Source organism: Muscardinus avellanarius (genome assembly GCF_963383645.1).
Source record: "Muscardinus avellanarius genome assembly, chromosome: 13".
Lineage (NCBI taxonomy): Eukaryota > Metazoa > Chordata > Mammalia > Rodentia > Gliridae > Muscardinus > Muscardinus avellanarius.
In genome coordinates, this window is record NC_137799.1 from 81,812,571 (window position 1) to 81,829,988 (window position 17,418).

Consider the following 17,418-nt stretch of genomic DNA (forward strand, 5'->3'; position numbering starts at 1 on the left):
TGACAGCCTTCCTAATTTGATTGATTGATTTTACTGTGCATTTTTATGTTTATGTAGACCTCCACTAAGTATATATTTATAATAAAATACAGCTAAGTACTTATATTTGAATTGTTTCAAGGGCAGTATGATATAGGAGGTTGAGCATTAGATCAGGATTATGGGGGTTTATTTAATTTTGTAACGTTTTTTATTTGCTTAGCCTGTTACTAAAATTCATTACCTTTCAGCTAGGTATGATTTTTTTTTATTCTACCTCACATGAGCTATATAAAATACAGGAAAAATTTTATATCAATGCTATTAATAATTATACAGGGGAATCAATATTTTATTAACAATAATATTTTATCAATACAAATAGTAATCAACAACACAATATTATGACTAATATTAATATTTTTATTATTAATACTAATATTTTTATTAACAATAGGTAACTTTCACATCAGTGTACACGTGTGTGTGTATGTGTGAATGAGTAGATTTCTATGTAGTACTGTGAAGTGATCTCTTGGATGTTTAAATGAAAAGAAACTGCACATAGGCCAAGAAAGGGGGGGTACAAATACAACATGCTGGGAGCCACGTAAATGGCAAAGCTGGGCTAAAACTCAACCATCTTGATATTAAATTCTAGACTCTTACTTATATAAAATTATGTAAATACCTGCCACTGTACCATAGAAACATGTGAGCTAAATTTGTCTCTTGATCTAGTTCTTAATGAGAAGGTTTACTTACTCAGATATTAAGTCTCTGTAGATGTATTTTTTTTTTTAGAACCTTTTAGGTTTATAAGTAATGGGAAATGCAGCTTACTATGTAAAAATTCTCCTTTATACCTGTCTTCCTCATTATATACTTTAGGGATAATGATTTTCTAATAACCTTATATGTCCACTGTGAGTTTATCTTTTCCTATAAAATTTTTATATAGATCTAAAAGGTAAAATGTTTATACTTATATTTTGATGTATTTTGCATAGTCTAAACTACTAAAATTCACTTTAAGGTGACAAGTAAAAGTCGTTCAGAATTACCAGATGTGAAACAAGGTGGGGCTAACCTTGAAGAGATAATGCACAGAGCTTACGATTCATTCGATATTCAGCTTACAAGTATACAGCTGCTTTTTAGTAGAGTGGGTAAGTATAAAATGCATCATTGATTGATATTGCCAAAGTGATTTATTAGGTTCTTAGATATTTTGTCTGAAGTATTTTCTAATAAATGTACTATAACGTTAATATTCTAGAATTAGAAGTGATATTAAGTATTGTTAACCAGGAATGATTTTTGACCCCCAAGAAATACTTGTCACTTTCTGGCTTTTGGTTGTTATAGAGGTGAGGGGCACCATTAGCATCTAGTAGGTGGAGGTAAAAGGAAGCTACTAAGCATCCTACAATGTACAGACCCCCTCCCAACCTCCCCAGTAAGTGTCAGTAGTGCTAAGGTTGATAAATCTTGATCTATATCAATGTTTCTAACCTTGTGTAGAGATTTGCACATATTTCTAATATTTATATTACACAGTTGGATAAGCAGAAGCTTCTTAAAGGCTAGAGGCAGCCAGTCTATATAGGTAGCAAGGCCATAGACAGTCACACAGAGACTGAGAAGGGTCACTCACCCAGGCTTACCATTATCCTAATCACTGTGGTATACGAATCATCCAATTGGGGCTTTTTCATATGATGACAAGCCAGAAATCTATTTGACAAGAACCACTAACGTAGTTAGTAGAGATTCAGTTTTGTTCAGCCTTCTTTCTATTCTGCTATACTGCTTCCATTTTCCTTGGGTGTTAGTGAACATTCAGATCATTCAAAAGTTTAGGGATTATTTTAGGGATGTGTAGAGTCAAAATTTAATTATCTGAGCTAACTGATGAAAGGATAAAAATGAAAAGCCAAAGTAGTTGTTATTAAAATTGTTAAGTCAGTTGGGCGTGGTGGCGCACACTTGCAATCCCAGTGCTTGGGAGGCTGAGACAGGAGGATCGCACAGGTTTGAAGCCAGCCTCAGCTACTTAGTGAGGCTCTCAGCAACTTAGTGAGACCCTGTTTCCAAATAAGGCCGGGCATGGTGGCATATGCTTGTAATCCCTGCACTTGGGAGGCGGAGACAGGAGGATTGTGCAAGTTCGAAGTCAGCCGCGCTGGCTCAAGAGATCCTGTTTCAAAAAAAAAAAAAAGTATAAAAATAGGTCTGGGAGTGTAGCCCAGAAGTAGAAGGGTTTCCAGGAACCCCAGTACCACCAATAAAGTATAAAATAGGTCTGGGAGTATAGCCTGGAGGTAGAAAGCTCCTGGGTTCCACCCCTAGTACCAACAACAACAAAATTGTTAGTCTATATAGGACAAGAACATTTTTATTTCTTTAACTATATTTGCTTTAGGTTAATGTACTTGGCTTTTGTTATTATTATATTCCAGTTATGGAAGGAGCCGAGAAGTATAGTTAGTGACAAAAATAAATTGTTCCAGATGAATGGATTACAAAACTGTGGGATATGTACACAATGGAATTTTACTCAGCCATTAAAAAACCCACAATTACATCATTACCGGGATGGATGGAACTAGAGGATATTATGCTAAGTGAGATTAGTCAGTCACAAAAAAATAAATCGGATGCTCTCCCTAATATGCGAAAGCTAAGGAGAGATGGGTAACAGGAGGAACTCTAGACCTTAGGGGATGGGAGGGGGAAGAGGGAAACTCTAAAGCACATGATGTACTTAAACATATTAATCACTAAGCCAAGCATGGGAAGGAGGGAGGGGGAGGGGGTGGGGTGGGGCTGGGTAAGGGCTAATTGGGTGATGTGTGCATGTATGTCTTCACCATCTTATATCCCATTAAGATACATGACTACAATGCACCAATAATATTTTTTTTAAAAAGTAAATTACTTTCATGAGTTTATAACTTTTTTGTTTTGTATATAAGAACTGGGAATTGGATTCAGGGGTGTTCTACCTTGAAGGTATCTACCCAGCCCTTTTTAAATTTTTTATTATGAAACAGGTTTCATTAATTGCTAAGGGTGTTGCTAAGTGGCTGAGGCTGGCCTTGAACCTGTGATCCTCCTATCTCAGCCTCCCAAATGCTGGGATTCCAAGTGTGCACCATTATGCTTGGCTCATAAGTTCTTTTTCAGAGAACAAATCATGGCTTTTTGTATGTTTTTTTATTTTTAATGTGGTACTGGAGATGGAATCCAAAGGGCATTCTACCTCCAAGCTATACTCCCAGCCCTATTTTTTTTATCCTTTATGAAACAGAATCTCACTGAGTTGCAAAGCAGCTCACTAAGTAGCTGAGGCTGTTCTCGAAACGCAATCCTCCTGTCTCAGCTTCCCAAATTCCAGAATTATAAGTGTGCGCCACCACGCCCGGCTTGCATTTTGGTATGTTTGAATAGTACATTTTGGTCACAAATTGTTGATGTGTATGAACCATGCTTATTTTAATATTTAAGATATTGAAATGTTTAAAATTTTAAAAATTATTGTAATGTCTGAAGATTTTGCAATCCTTGGAATTGTTTTTAATAAACATGAACTTTTAAAAGATTCTTTTTTTGAGCAAGTTTTTATTTGGCATGTACTTTTCATAAAATTTTCATAGAATATCTTAGTAACTACTAAAACATGGTTCTAAATATCATTTTTTCTGTAAAATAGAAGTGAAGGAAATATTTTATTTATTTTAATACTGGTAAAACTTTAAAAAATTGTAATAAGCCTATTTTACCACCTATCTTTAGGAGTTTAATGTTTCCTTGGCCCATTTTTTAAGAATAGGATTTTATTTGACTTACAAAGTTTAGTTAGATTCAATGAGATTATGTATCATAGAGGGTGTAGGAATTTTGTTTATATATATGTATGTATACATATTTGTAAATGTATATAAATGTATGTATACATATATGTGTATGTATACATTTCTATATATTTACTTATTCTACATATATGTATATAGTACTGTTTGGGGAGTAAGATATTTGAATATATAAGTATATATGTAGTTTTATATACACATATTTATGTAGTTTTATATCGATGATATCTATTATACATATATCTGTCATTTTTATTCAGATGGAAATTTTTTCCATATTTTATTTTATTTATATGTGGAACATTTAGATTGTGCTTTGTGCCCTCTCTCCCCCAATCCCCTTTCCCCCTCCCAATAAAGAGTGTCCAGCTTAACCATGCTATATTTATACTATTACACATATTCGGATGTTAGCTCCTCCATTGAACAACCTCAGCTTTCTTCCTCTCATTCTTCCATTCTAGCTTTGCTGAGAATTCTCCTCCATTATCTGGAGTCTATTCAGTTCAGTTGCCCACTTCTTGATTGGGTTGTTTGTTTTGCTAGTGTAGAGTCTTTTGAGCTCTTTGTATGTTCTGGATATTAGCCCTCTTATCAGAGTGGTGGCTGGTAAAAGATCTCCTCCCATTCTGTAGGCTTCCTCTTTAGGTTCTTGATGGTTTCTTTTGATGAGAAGAAACGTTTTAGTTTGATACAATCCCACTTGTTAATTCTTGCTTTAGTTTCCTGTGCTTTTGGAAGTCTTGTTGAGAAAGTTACTGCCTGTGCCTATATGTTGGAGTGTTGATCCTATGCCTTTCTCTAATAACTTCACAGTCTCTGGTCTAATTTCTAAGTCTTTGATCCATCTCGAGTTGATTCCTGTGCACGATGAGAAGTAAGGATTCAGATCAAACTTTCTACAAATGGATAGCCAGTTCTCCCAGCACTATTTGTTGAAAAGGCTGTCTTTTCTCCAATGTATGAGTTTGGTCCCTTTGTCAAAGATGAATTGCCTATAGGTGTGTGGGTTTGTTTCTGTATCTTTTATTTTGTTCAACTGGTCAGTCTGCCTGTTGTGCCAATACCATGCTGTTTTTACTACTATTGCTCTATAGTATAATTTGAAGTCCAGGATTGTGATGCCTCCTGCCTGGTTCTTGTTGCTAAGAATTGCTTTGGCTATTCTGGGTCTTTTCTTTCTCCATACAAAATTCATAACTGATTTTTCCAGGTCTATGAGAAATGTCGTTGGTATTTTAATGGGAATTGCATTGAATCTATAGATTACTTTTGGCAGAATGGCCATTTTGATGATATTTATTCTGCCTATCCATGAGCAAGGGAGATCTTTCCATCTTCCAAGGTTGTCTTCAATTTCTTTCTTTAATGTTTTGTAGTTTTCTCTGTAGAGGTCTTTTACATCTTTGGTTAGGTTTATACCTAGGTATTTTATTGGTTTAGAGGTTATAGTAAATGGAATAGTTTTCTTTATTTCTTTCGTTGTTGATTCATTGTTGTCATAAACAAAAGCAACTGATTTCTTTAGGTTTTGTATCCTGCAACTTTGCTGAATTGGTTAATCAGCTCCAGAAGTCTTTTGGTTGAGTTCATTGGATCTTCTAGATAAAGAATCATATTATCTGTAAATAAGGATAGTTTTAATTCCTCTCTTCCTATTTAAATTCCTTTGATTTCCTTCACTTGTCTTATTGCTATGGCAAGAGTCTCAAAGACTATATTAAAAAGGAGAGGTGATAATGGGCATCCTTGTTCCTGATTTTAGAGGAAATTCTTGCAGTTTTTCCACATTCAACATGATGTTGGCTTCGGGTTTATTGTACGTTACCTTAATGATGTTGAAATTTATATAGATATCTATTATATATATATCTGTCATTTTTTTCAGATGCAGATTTCAACTTTATTATTAATGCATTTTTCTTAGGAAAGTTTTGTGTTTCAGTTTTCTGAAATGAGATAATTATAATCATTGTGAGAATTTAAAATTTAAATATTGCCTAGAACAGTGCTGGTTATAAATCTTGAAGAAATGGTAACATTTACTAGTTATTATGAAAGAAATTTGCTTTTTTCTGCCTCATCCTTACAGCCCTGTTGTTTTGGGGGTCATATCTTGTTGGTATAGTGATTGTCAGTTGATTCATAGTAGATTTCACTGAAAATATGTTGTTTTAAAGAATATTTTTATAATAAAATATAGTCTTGTGGAGCAGAAGAAAAATGTTGAAAGGGAAAAGAATAGCAAGGCATAGTGGCACATGCCTGTAATCCCAGTACTTAAGGGGCTGAGATAGGAGAATCATAGATTGACATACAGCCTCAGCAATGTAGTAAGACTTTCAACAACTTAGTGAGACCCTGTTTCCAAAAATAGGGCTGATAGTGTATGTTGGAGGTAGGAAGCTCCTAGGTTCAATCCTTAGCATTCCAATAAAATAGGTAGGTACGTAGCTAGATAAGCAAAAATAAATAAATAATAAATAAATAAAAGGAAAATAAATTACCTGTTAATTGTGTGTACATGGGAATATGACATTAAGATTATTTGTATGTGGGATATTTCCTCCTATTATGTAGTGTGTGAATGTGAATCACTAATAGTATTTTTAGGTTTATATGTTACTCAATTGTACTAATTAACAAAATATAAACTGCGTTTTATAATTAGGTGATAATTGGAAAGAAGCACGAAAACTTAATGTATCTACACAACATATTTTGGTACCCATGCACTTCAATGTGGAACTGTCGAAAGCAATGGTTTTTATGGACACAAGGATGCCAAAGTATGTATTATCTGTTTCATTTCTTGAGTGATTCTTTAGTAAGGTATACCATATTTCATTGGTTTCTTTTGTTGAAAAATAAACATAACATACAATTTACACTTGAACTAGCTTTAAGTGTATTGCTTAGTGCCCTTAGCTATGTTCACACTGTTATGTGGCCGTTGTCACTCTTCCATCTCTAGAACTTTACATTTTCCAGATTGACACTCCATTCCGCCCTGCTCCAGCCCCTGACAACTACCATTCTATATTTGTATTATGAATTTAATTATTGTAGGTACCTCATGTAAGTAGAATTTTATATTTACTGTTTTTTGGTCTATATTACTTCACTTAGCATAATATGTCTAGTCTTCTGCTTTTTTATTATCTGTGTGATGGTTCTCCATTATTGAATGTAGGATATTGGGGTATCCTAATATTTTTAGGAGCTATTTTTTCCCCTTAATTCTCTTAATGTGTGATTCATATGTTTTTGAGCGCTGATGTTTGGTGCATAAATGTTTATAATTGTTACATCTTTTTGTTGAAGTAGCCTTCTTACCATTTCATTATTTCCTCTTCTTTTTTCTTCTTCTTTGTAACAGCTTTTGATTTGTGATCTGTTTTAAGTGATATATCTATCTTCACATTTGGTGATTCTTTGCATGGATTTTTTTTTTGCATTCTTTCATCTTTGACTTACGGTTTTGTTTGCTCTACAGTGAGTCTCTTAGAGATAGCATACAGTTGGATCCTGTTTATGTCTTTTGATTGGGAAGTTTAAAATATTTACATTTAACATATACACTGACAGGAGAAGACCTGCTTTTGTCAGTTTACATGCTTTCTATATGCCTTACAGCTTATTTTGTTTCACATTTCCTCTATTACTGCCTTCCTCTGTGTTTAGTTAATATTTGTTGTAACATGTTTTAGTTCCTATCTCATTTCTGGTTTTGTATATTTTATAGACATATTTTTGTGGTTTCCATGTAGAGTACATATAGTATCTTTCTGTGTGTGTGTGTGTGTGGGTCTGGGAATGGAACCCAAGGGCATTCCACCTCCGAGCTACATCCCCTGCCCTATTTTTTATTTATTATTTTGAAACCGGGTCTCACTGAGTTGCAGAGGGCCTCACTAAGTAGCTGAGGCTGTCCGCGAACTGCAGTCCTCCGATCTCAGCCTCCCAAATGCTGGGATTACAAGTGTGCACCACTATGCCCGGCTTAGTACATATAATATCTTAACGTTATTACATTCTGCCTAAAATTGTTACCAACTTATTCTCAATTGTATGCAAAATTTACTTATTTCCTGCTCTACCCCTTCAGTTTATATTATTGTTGGCACAATTTAAATCTATATATTTTAACCCGTTAATATAGTTTTATAGTTATATTTGTACATTTGTCTTTTAAATTGCACACAAAGTTTAGAGTTATAAACCAAAATTATATTTTTGTATTTTCATGTATTTATCTTTACTTTGATCTTTGTATTTTATTTCTAGTTGAAGCTATGATCTCAGGACTCTTAAGTCTAGAAGAAGCCCATTGAAATAGACTGCATCGTGTAGCTAATTTATTCCTAAATAGTTTTATACCATAGGTAGATATTTTTCCTTATCTTTAGACCAGCATCTTTTTCTCCCTTGTGAACATTCAAACCTCAGCCAAAGGACCATAATTTTACCAAAGACTCATCTAACAGTTATTTCTCAGCTAGTTCCAGGAGAATTATTGCTAGCAACAAGAGAATGCCCACAAGGTAGTACTTCAGGTTTCCTGCCTTATTAAGTGTAAAAAGAATGGAGGGATTAGGGGTTCCCTTTTCACTGGGTGGCAGCAGTTTCCTTTGTTCTTTGTCTTACCAAAAGAAAGATTTCAGACCAAAGCCACGGTGAGGATAAGCATAAAGGGTTTATTCAATGAAGTGAGTGAATCGTAAGGATTTTTAATGTCCTCCCCCACCTCTAGTGTTGCAGACACTAAACTGTGGTACAAAAATAGTAGTAACCAGCTCAAATGTATAATGCACGAGGAGGGAAGATTCCAGACTCAAATGTAAGAACTTGCCATGTGGAGAACATCATGCCATTTCTACTTCCATTCTTGCACCAACTCATCTCATAAGTCTTTTTCTTTAGTAGGAAATAAAATAGCTGATTAAATAAAGTATGTTTCTCTCTTGATAATGGCTATAGCTTAGGAACAGGGAAATATAATTAATACAATCACAGGCTAGAAATGATTTAGAAAATGAAGTTACTTGGTTTCTATTTTGTAATAACTTGAGTAATATAAAGGGAATGTGATATTATATAAAATTTGGAAACTGTGTCAGGAAACTTCCTCTGAAGTTTGAGATTAAGTTTAAGACAAAAGGAGTTCGGTTTGTGGTAGGTAATGTTTTGCAGTGTAGCATCATATTATACAACTTAATATTTTAAGAAAACAAGTTTAGATGCATTAATTGGACTGACCCCATAATGTATAACTAAATTAAGCTAGACTATTGAAAATTTTTAAGAAGACAACTTTAGCAATAAGGTTTTATAATTGAAAGACGTAAAGTTTAGGGAAATGCAGAGATGAAAACGGTGGGGAAAAACTTTCTCTTTAAGGTCTGTGTCTTTAATTCTTTATGTTTTCTGTAAACAAAGGAGACTGCCAACACAATTAAACAAATAACTAAATAAAACAAATAATAAAGCACTCAGGTCTGGTTTTGGTTTTGAGTCATTGTTGTAGATGCATAATCTTTTAAACAACTTACTCGAACTTACTAAGCCTTATTTTCTTTATAGGAACCATGTACAATTGGGATCTTAGTAGGAGTAAGAAGCAGAAATGGGTTGTGTACCTCATAAGTTGTGAGGACTACAAATATATATTACTTTCTTTAATGCCTGTCACATAGTAAACATAGTGAATACTTGACAAATAGTAATTGTTATCTATAATTGACAAATAGTAGAGTACATAAGATGGGAATTGGAGTAGTGATTTTTTTTTTTTTTTTTAGTGCTTAAAATCACATTTGATCTTATTTGCGTAATTTTTACTACTGAGCTATATTTCAGCCCTGTTTTAGTATTTTATTTTGAAGTAGGGTCTCAATAGGTTGCTGAGGCTGTCCTCGAACCTGCAGTTATGTCTCAGCTTTCCAAATACTGGGATTATAGGCATTTGCCACCATGCCTGGAGTACAGTCTTCATAGTTAGTACATGTAAATCAAAATCAGAATAAAAGTTCCTCTAATGATTGCTGTCTTTTTTAAACAGATTCAAGATTTTTGGAAAGTTACCTCTAGTTTCTTTACGAATCTCTGATAAAAAACTGCAAGGGATTATGAAATTGATTGAAAGCATTCCCAAACCTGAACCTGTGACTGATCTCTCTGGCCCTGTAAAGTCAATTCAGGTAATGTTATTTTTGGAGTTAATGAAAGGTTGAATTAAGAAAAGAAAGTTAATAAATAGTATTTGAAACATCTGTAGGAATTCCAGGTAATTTGTAGTTCATTTTGAATAGACATTGTAAACAGTAAATGCTCAAATAGTGAGGAAAAATATAAAGTGAACCTCCTGCCTATCCTCACTTGGCATGCTCCCAAAGCCAGTCCCCAGGTGGGACCATAACTGTCTGCATCTCCGGTTTCGCAGGAAATGTTTAGTAGAGTAAGGGCAGTGAATGATGAATGTCTTTTTCTTTGCTTCCATTAGTATTGATCTTTTGATTTGCATTGCTTTATGAGTAAGAGAGAATATGTTTTCCTAAGTTCATTGACTTTGAATTTCTCTTTTTGAAAACAGCTACTCATGTCAAGTACTTTCTTTCTGTTGGATTATATTTTCCAATTAAGGAACTTATACTTGTTATTAAAATTTATCTTTTAAAAATTTTGTTGTTTGTGCGTGCGTGCGTGCGTGCGTGCGTGCGTGTGAGTGTTTATGGGAGCACTGGGACTCAGACATCATGAATATCAGGAAAACACTTTATTGCCAAGTCATACCCCCAGCTCTGCTTTTATTTTTTTACACAGTTAAAATTACTGTTTTTTTTTTTTCCCTTTTTGATTTCTGGATTTTTTTTTTAATTGTGCAACTTCTTCAAGATCTCTTCAGAAAGAAAATATTCAGTCATATTTTTCTTTGAATTTGCGGAGTGGGGTTCTTTGTACTTGCTTAAATTTTTTTCTTTTGAACTAACTTCAAACTTGAAAAAAATGGAGCCAAGAATGTTTTCTGCCAATCTCTTTGGGAGTGAGTTGCTGACATAAGGTCCCATTACTTGTGAATACATTCATGTTCTGCAGTTTTCCTTGTTTGCTATTGAGTGTGCTCCTGCGCCCGCCCGCCCGCCCTCCCTCCCTCCCTCGCTCCTGCTCTTTCTTTCTCTTTCCCTCCCTCCCCCCTCTGTCCCTCCCTCTCTCTCCTCCCTCTCCCTTCCCTCCCCTCTCTCTCTATCTCCCCCTGGAACCCAGAGGCATTCTACCTTTGAGCTACACCCCCCAGCTCTGATTTCCATTCTTTATTTTGAAACAGGGTCTCACTGCATTGCCAAGGGCCTCACCAAGTAGCTGAGGCTGGCTGTGAACTGTGATCCTCCTGTCTTAGCCTCCCAAATGTTGGGATTACAAACATGCACCATCACGCCTACTTGAGCTCTTTTATAAATTTTGTTTTAAAGACTGAAGAGTATACATTTTAAATGTTGCTACTTTCTTTTATTTCCCCAAAATTGATGAAAGAAATTGATAAATCATGAAATTTGAAAAATTATGCTATGTTACACGCAAAGAGATCCATACTGAAATGTACAGACTATGTTAAAATACAGAGAATTTTGAAAGTGTTATCTACTCCCTTTTTCTTCACTTTAAAAGGAGGCATACTGAACAGTATTATTATAGAATCACCTATAGAAACTTAAACAACTAAATAAAAACAGTCAGCCGGGCGTGGTGGCGCACGCTTGTAATCCCCATGCTTGGGAGGCAGAGACAGGAGGATCGCGCAGGTTCGAAGCCAGCCTTGCTGGCTTAAGAGACCTTGTTTCTAAATAAAATGTAAAAAATATGTCTGGGAGTGTAGCCTGGAGGTAGAAGGATTCCATCCCCAGTACCACTAAAAAAAACAAAAAACAAAAAACCCCAGTCATGATCAGTGGTAGAGAAGTGATCAAGAAAGAACACATAGATACTTAATGTTTCTTAGTCTATATTTTTAAAATAACTTTCATGGATGTTACTTTTTAAATGCATTGGATGTTTTTATATGTTACATTTCCCAATACAGTAAAACAAATTTAATAACATGTCTTTAAAAAATTAAAAATAAAACTGTAAGCTCTCCAGTGCTAGAGGCCTAAATATTGAGACTTGTTGTTTCATGGATATCCTGGAGATGATTTTTTAACTTAATATATTTTGAGTTAAAATTTATCCAAGATTTCTTCTTACTCATTTTTAAGGAAATTATTATAACTTCTACAATTTATATTTAGCCTTAAAATTGTAAAACCATTTCTTTATGTCTATGTTTTACAATTTATTTTCTAATTTAGTCCTGATTGCTTCTCAAATAATTCAAAACCAGTGGCTTATTATCAAAATTGTCTTAATAATTTTGAATAAAAATATTTGTGCTAATTGACAGTGAATTGTTTTCCTTTCAGATTCAAACATCTATTTCTTTGGGACCATCACAGATTTCACAGAAGATAATTCCTCTCTTGGAACTTCCATGTGTTACTGAAGATGGTAAAATGAAACTGCTTAAGGAAATTTTTCCTATACATGTATCATTAAAATAATTTCTGTTTGGAAGCACATTTTTCTGAAGTGACTGCATATAGGAAGGGAATACCTTTTTCTTTTAACCTTTAGGTTCTCTGTCACAAGTGACAAATTAGCAGAAAATAAATTTATTAACAGTTATGTCTCATGAGTACATGAGAAAAACTCAGGGATGAGTAACTCAAAAACTGTTTAGATTTGCTCTTTCCTATTCCCTTGGTCCATGTGCTTGTTTTTTGTGTCAAAATCATGCACTTTTTGTGCCTACCACTCTCTAGTATAATTTGAAATCAGGTATTGTGATACCCCCATGCTTCTTATTGCTGAGATTTGGTTTGGCTATTCTGGGTCTTTTGTTCTTCCATGTGAATTTATGGGTATTGTCATTTACTGTAAAATTTTTATGAAATTTTAAAACAGGCATGATAGCCAGGCATGGTGGCGCACGCTTGTAATCCCTGAGTTTAGGAGGCTGAGACAGGAGGATCGCACAGGTTCGAAGCCAGCCTCGGCTACTTAGTGAGACCCTGTTTCCAAATAAAATATAAAGTAGGGCTGGGAGTATAGACCGGAGGTAGAAAGGCTCTGGGTTACACCCCTAGTACCACCAAAATAAATAAATAAATAAATAAATAAATAAATAAAACAGGCATGATTTTATAAGGTGATATTTAAGTTGAAGATTACATTTATAATTTTCCATACCTTTTTGTCATTAAGAGTATTGTTTCAAACTGACCTGGTAGGTGTAATCTCAGTACAATATCGGAATCCCAATTGAGAGGCTGAGACAGGAGGATCACAGATTAAAAGCCAATCTGAGGAGCTTAGCAAAGCTCTCTGAAGCTTAGTGAAACCCTGTTTTTGAGTAAAATTAAAATAGGGGGTATAGCTTTTAGGTAGATTGCCCCTCTATTCAATCCCCAGCACCACAAAATAGGAAATATTTACTTAAAGCAATTTATATGTTCTTTTCAGTTCTCATATTTATACTTTAAAATAGGTCCTTAGTGTTTTAACATTTATATTTATTTGAGAAAGGTTATAAATTGCTACTAAGCTGGGCGTGGTGGTGCACGCTTGTAATCCCCGCGCTTGGGAGCCAGAGACAGGAGGATCGTGCAGGTTCGAAGCCAGCCGCGTGCGCTGGCTTAGGAGACCCTGTTTCCAAATAAAAATGTAAAAATGGGTCTGGGAGTGTAGTCTGGAGGTAGAAGGGCTTCCAGGAACCCCAGTACCACCAAAAAAAAAAAAAAAAAAATTGCTACTGATAATCTTTATAATTGACTTAAACAATATTCTATAACATTTAGACTCGGAGGAGGAATATTTTGATGCACCATGTAGTCCTTTGGAAGATTCTCCTGAAATTTCAACTAGAGTTAAAAGTACTCGACAGAGAAGGTTACAAAAGCAAGATTGTTCAGTGAATTTGACTGAGTTTAAAATACGATTTGAAGTAGCAGAGGTATGTATGTGGTAAAGTTAATATGGGTTATTTCAATTGTCATTCTGTTTACAGCTTGTTTGTATAGTTCCATTGCTAGCAGGAAGTCTTGTTTTCATCCTGATTAAATTCAGATTTGCTATGTGGTTCCCTGGTTCTTTCTCTTTTTTTTTTTCTTTCTTTCTTAACATAAACTTCCTTAATCAAGAATTAGGAGATTATATGGTATGTTATAGGTTTTCAGTACATATATTTTGAAAATTTATCTATAACTGTGAAAATATATTTTGTATGTATGGATAGGTATAAAATTGACTCAAAACTTTAAATACATAATCCATTTGTGTGTGGAGGTGTATGCATGTGTATGAATAATGGTTCTGAGATTAGGGGCTCCAATGTTTCGTTTCCTTTCTGTTGCAGGTTTTGGTTCAATTGTATCACCTTGTAGGAGAATGTGAATTACCTGTGGTAGAAATTGTTGTTTTAGGTTTGGGCACAGATGTTGAGATTAGAACATATGATTTGAAAGCAAATGCCTTTTTGAAAGAATTCTGCTTAAAATGTCCAGAATACTTAGGTAAGACTCTCTATTTTTTAAAATATTCAAATTCATTTATTGTTTATTGGCAGGAGAGGTTTTAGTTTTTTAGATTTTAATTCAGTACATTTGCTAAATTATTCTCAGAGAGCTATCACATTTTGATTTTCTATTAATGTTTTTCACTGCTGTAACAAAATAACCTGAGTCTGAGTAATGAGTGAAGAAAAGATGTACATTGAGCTCAGAGTGTTAGCGCTGACATCTAAGCTACAGTTGCTCCATTGGTTGGATCTGCTGGGGCCTCTTGGTGGGTGGCATCGTGGCAGGAGCATGGATAGAAGAGATCCCATGATGAGAAAGGAAGCCAGAGAGGGGTCAGCAGTCAGGCTCATGCTTTAAACTTCTCACTCTCATGGAAACTGACCGGGGTCCTGCAGGAACTACATTTATCCTTCTCTAGGGCAGTGTGCCCAATAGACTGATTGCCGCCCACTAAGCTCTGCTTCTTAAAGGTTCTACTATCTCAGCACCACCATGTGCAAAGTAAGCCTCCAACAGCTGAGTCTCAGGCACAAGTAACATTGAACCAGAGCAGAGTTAGTCCTTGACCTTCATCTTACAGTTGGTAATCTAAGGAGAGCTGGACCAGATTCAAAATGAATATAATTTTTTTTTCCTTAAGGAAAATCAACTTAGATTAGATTGCTATACAGTTTACCACAAATTTTGTGTTTCACAACACCACAGATTTAAAGTTCTATAGGGTAGAATTCTACATAAGTCTCAGTGAGCAAAAATCAAGGTATTAGCAAGAGTTCCTTTCTGGAAACTCTATAGGAGGACTCATTTATTTGTTCACTTAGGTGTTGGCTAAATTCATTTACACGAGATTTCAATTTGTTTTGTTGCTGTCTGTTGGCTGATGGCTGTCTCTAATTTCTAGAGGCCTTTGTTGTTGTTGCGGGACTGGGGATGAAATCCAGAGGCTATACCCCTGCCTTATTTTTAATTTTTAATTTTGAAACAGGGTCTCACTGAGTTGTGAAGGGCCTCACTTAGTAGCTTTGGCTGTCTGTGAACCACGATTCTCCAGTCTCAGCCTCCCGAATGCTGGGATTACAAGTGTGCACTACCACGCCCGGCAATGATATTCTTATAGACTTTACTTTTTAGAGCAGTTTTAAACTTACAGTACAGTTGAGCAGAAGGTACACTGTTTTTTTCTATACCATTTACACTTCATGTCATTATTTTCCTTTTTGTCAGCATTCTCCTCCAGAGTGTGGTACATTCGTTAAAACTGATGAACCTACACTGATGCGTCATTATCATCTGAAGTCCATAATTTATGTTAGGGATCATTCTTTGTGCTCTACATTTATGTGTTTAGAGAGAAGTATATTGACAAGTATTCACCACTGCATTTTCAGAGTAGTTCACAGTGCTAAAACTTCTCTATCCTTTACCCACTTATCATTCCCTCTCCTGTAATCACTGGCAGTAACTGATCTTTTTGCTGGCTTCTTATTTTTACCTTTTCTAATATTTTATATAATTGGAATCATACAGTATGTATCTTTTTCAGATTGTCTGCTTTTACTTAGTAATAAACACACACATACACACATACATACATACACTGGGGATTGAATCCAGGGGCATTCTGCCTCTTAGCTATACCCCCACCTCTATTTTTATTTTGAAACAAGGTCTTGCTAGATGGATGAGGATCTCACTACTTGCTGGACTGTCCTCAAGCCTGGGATCCTCCAGTCTCAGCCTTCCAGGTACTAAGATTATTAGCGTGCACCACCATGCCCAGCTAGTAATATGCATTTAAATCCCCTCCATGTGTTTTCATGGCTAGATAGTTCATTTCTTTTTGGCAGTGAATAATCCATTGTTTGGATAGACAATTGTTTTTTTAAACACCCATTCACCTTCTGAAGGATTTCTTCGTTATTTCCAAGTCTTACCAACTATGAATAATGCCTTTGAAATATTCACAGTGGGTATTTTTATAGTCATAAATTTTTGTTTTCTTGAGTTTAGTACCAAGGATTCTGTGATTGATGAGTCATATGGTAAGAGTTGGTTTAGTTTCATAAGAAACTGCCAAACCGCCTTCCAAAGTGTATTTTGTATTTCTTTCATTTTGTATTTCTACTGGCAACAAATAAAGGTGCCTTTTGCTCCTCTTGCCACTTGAGAACTTGACTGTGGTATATTGTGTTATTGTTATTTCTTGGTTAAAAAACCTTTGTATAGAACAGATGCAGAATTTTGGTGATTTTTTTGCTTTTTGCTGAGAAAAAGTTTGCTTTGGTAAGTGGAAAGAAAAGTAAACCAACTTGACAGTATTCTTTAGTAATATAGAAGTATTAGAGCTCTTAGCTTTTACACTTATGCTTATTTTTTTTCAAGAGCCAAGAATAAAATACTTGCATAAAATATGACAGGGTGCATAATTATTACTGGACCCATTTTTGTAATATTTTTGAATGTTTTGAGAGGGAGTGACTAGCATAGTTTCTTGTGCAAAGTAAATGATCAGTAAATAGTTGTTTGGTGAAAGTATATCCCTTCTTAACGGATGAAGATGTGGTTAGCACCTGCAGTAAAAAGCTGGTTTGTATGCTAATAAGATTTTAAGTTGGAAAGAATTCATTGAAATTGTGACATTTCCCTTTAGGAATGGTATTAGTAGTTTGTCATTCTTTCTTTCAGTTTCTACATACTATTAGCAGCCATAATTAATTTGATAATGGTGATTTTAAAAGCTTTATACAAAAATCTCTTCTATATCAGTTTTCTTAGAATAGTAGGTTTTGAATACAAGCAGAGAAATAATATTTAAGACTGATTCTTAATAGAGTTTATTTTAACTTATACTATAAATATAAGGAACTTTCTCATCACATTTCTGACCTTTCCCTCTTCTTTCATGGAATTTTACCAATGAGCTACTTCACCAGGTCTATTTTATCATTTTTTTT

The 17,418-nt window shown here is 34.7% G+C and overlaps 1 protein-coding gene across 1 annotated transcript in view; it reads left to right on the forward strand.

The window, feature by feature from the left end:
- Positions 1 to 17,418, forward strand: part of VPS13A (vacuolar protein sorting 13 homolog A) — a gene marked incomplete at both ends in the record, with an annotated part of 250,174 nt that overhangs the window by 78,665 nt on the left and 154,091 nt on the right. Inside the window, 6 exon segments of the mRNA XM_080708999.1 lie at positions 1,016 to 1,148; positions 6,526 to 6,643; positions 9,916 to 10,054; positions 12,311 to 12,395; positions 13,745 to 13,899; positions 14,302 to 14,458. Coding sequence (XP_080565125.1) covers positions 1,016 to 1,148; positions 6,526 to 6,643; positions 9,916 to 10,054; positions 12,311 to 12,395; positions 13,745 to 13,899; positions 14,302 to 14,458 — 787 coding nt within the window.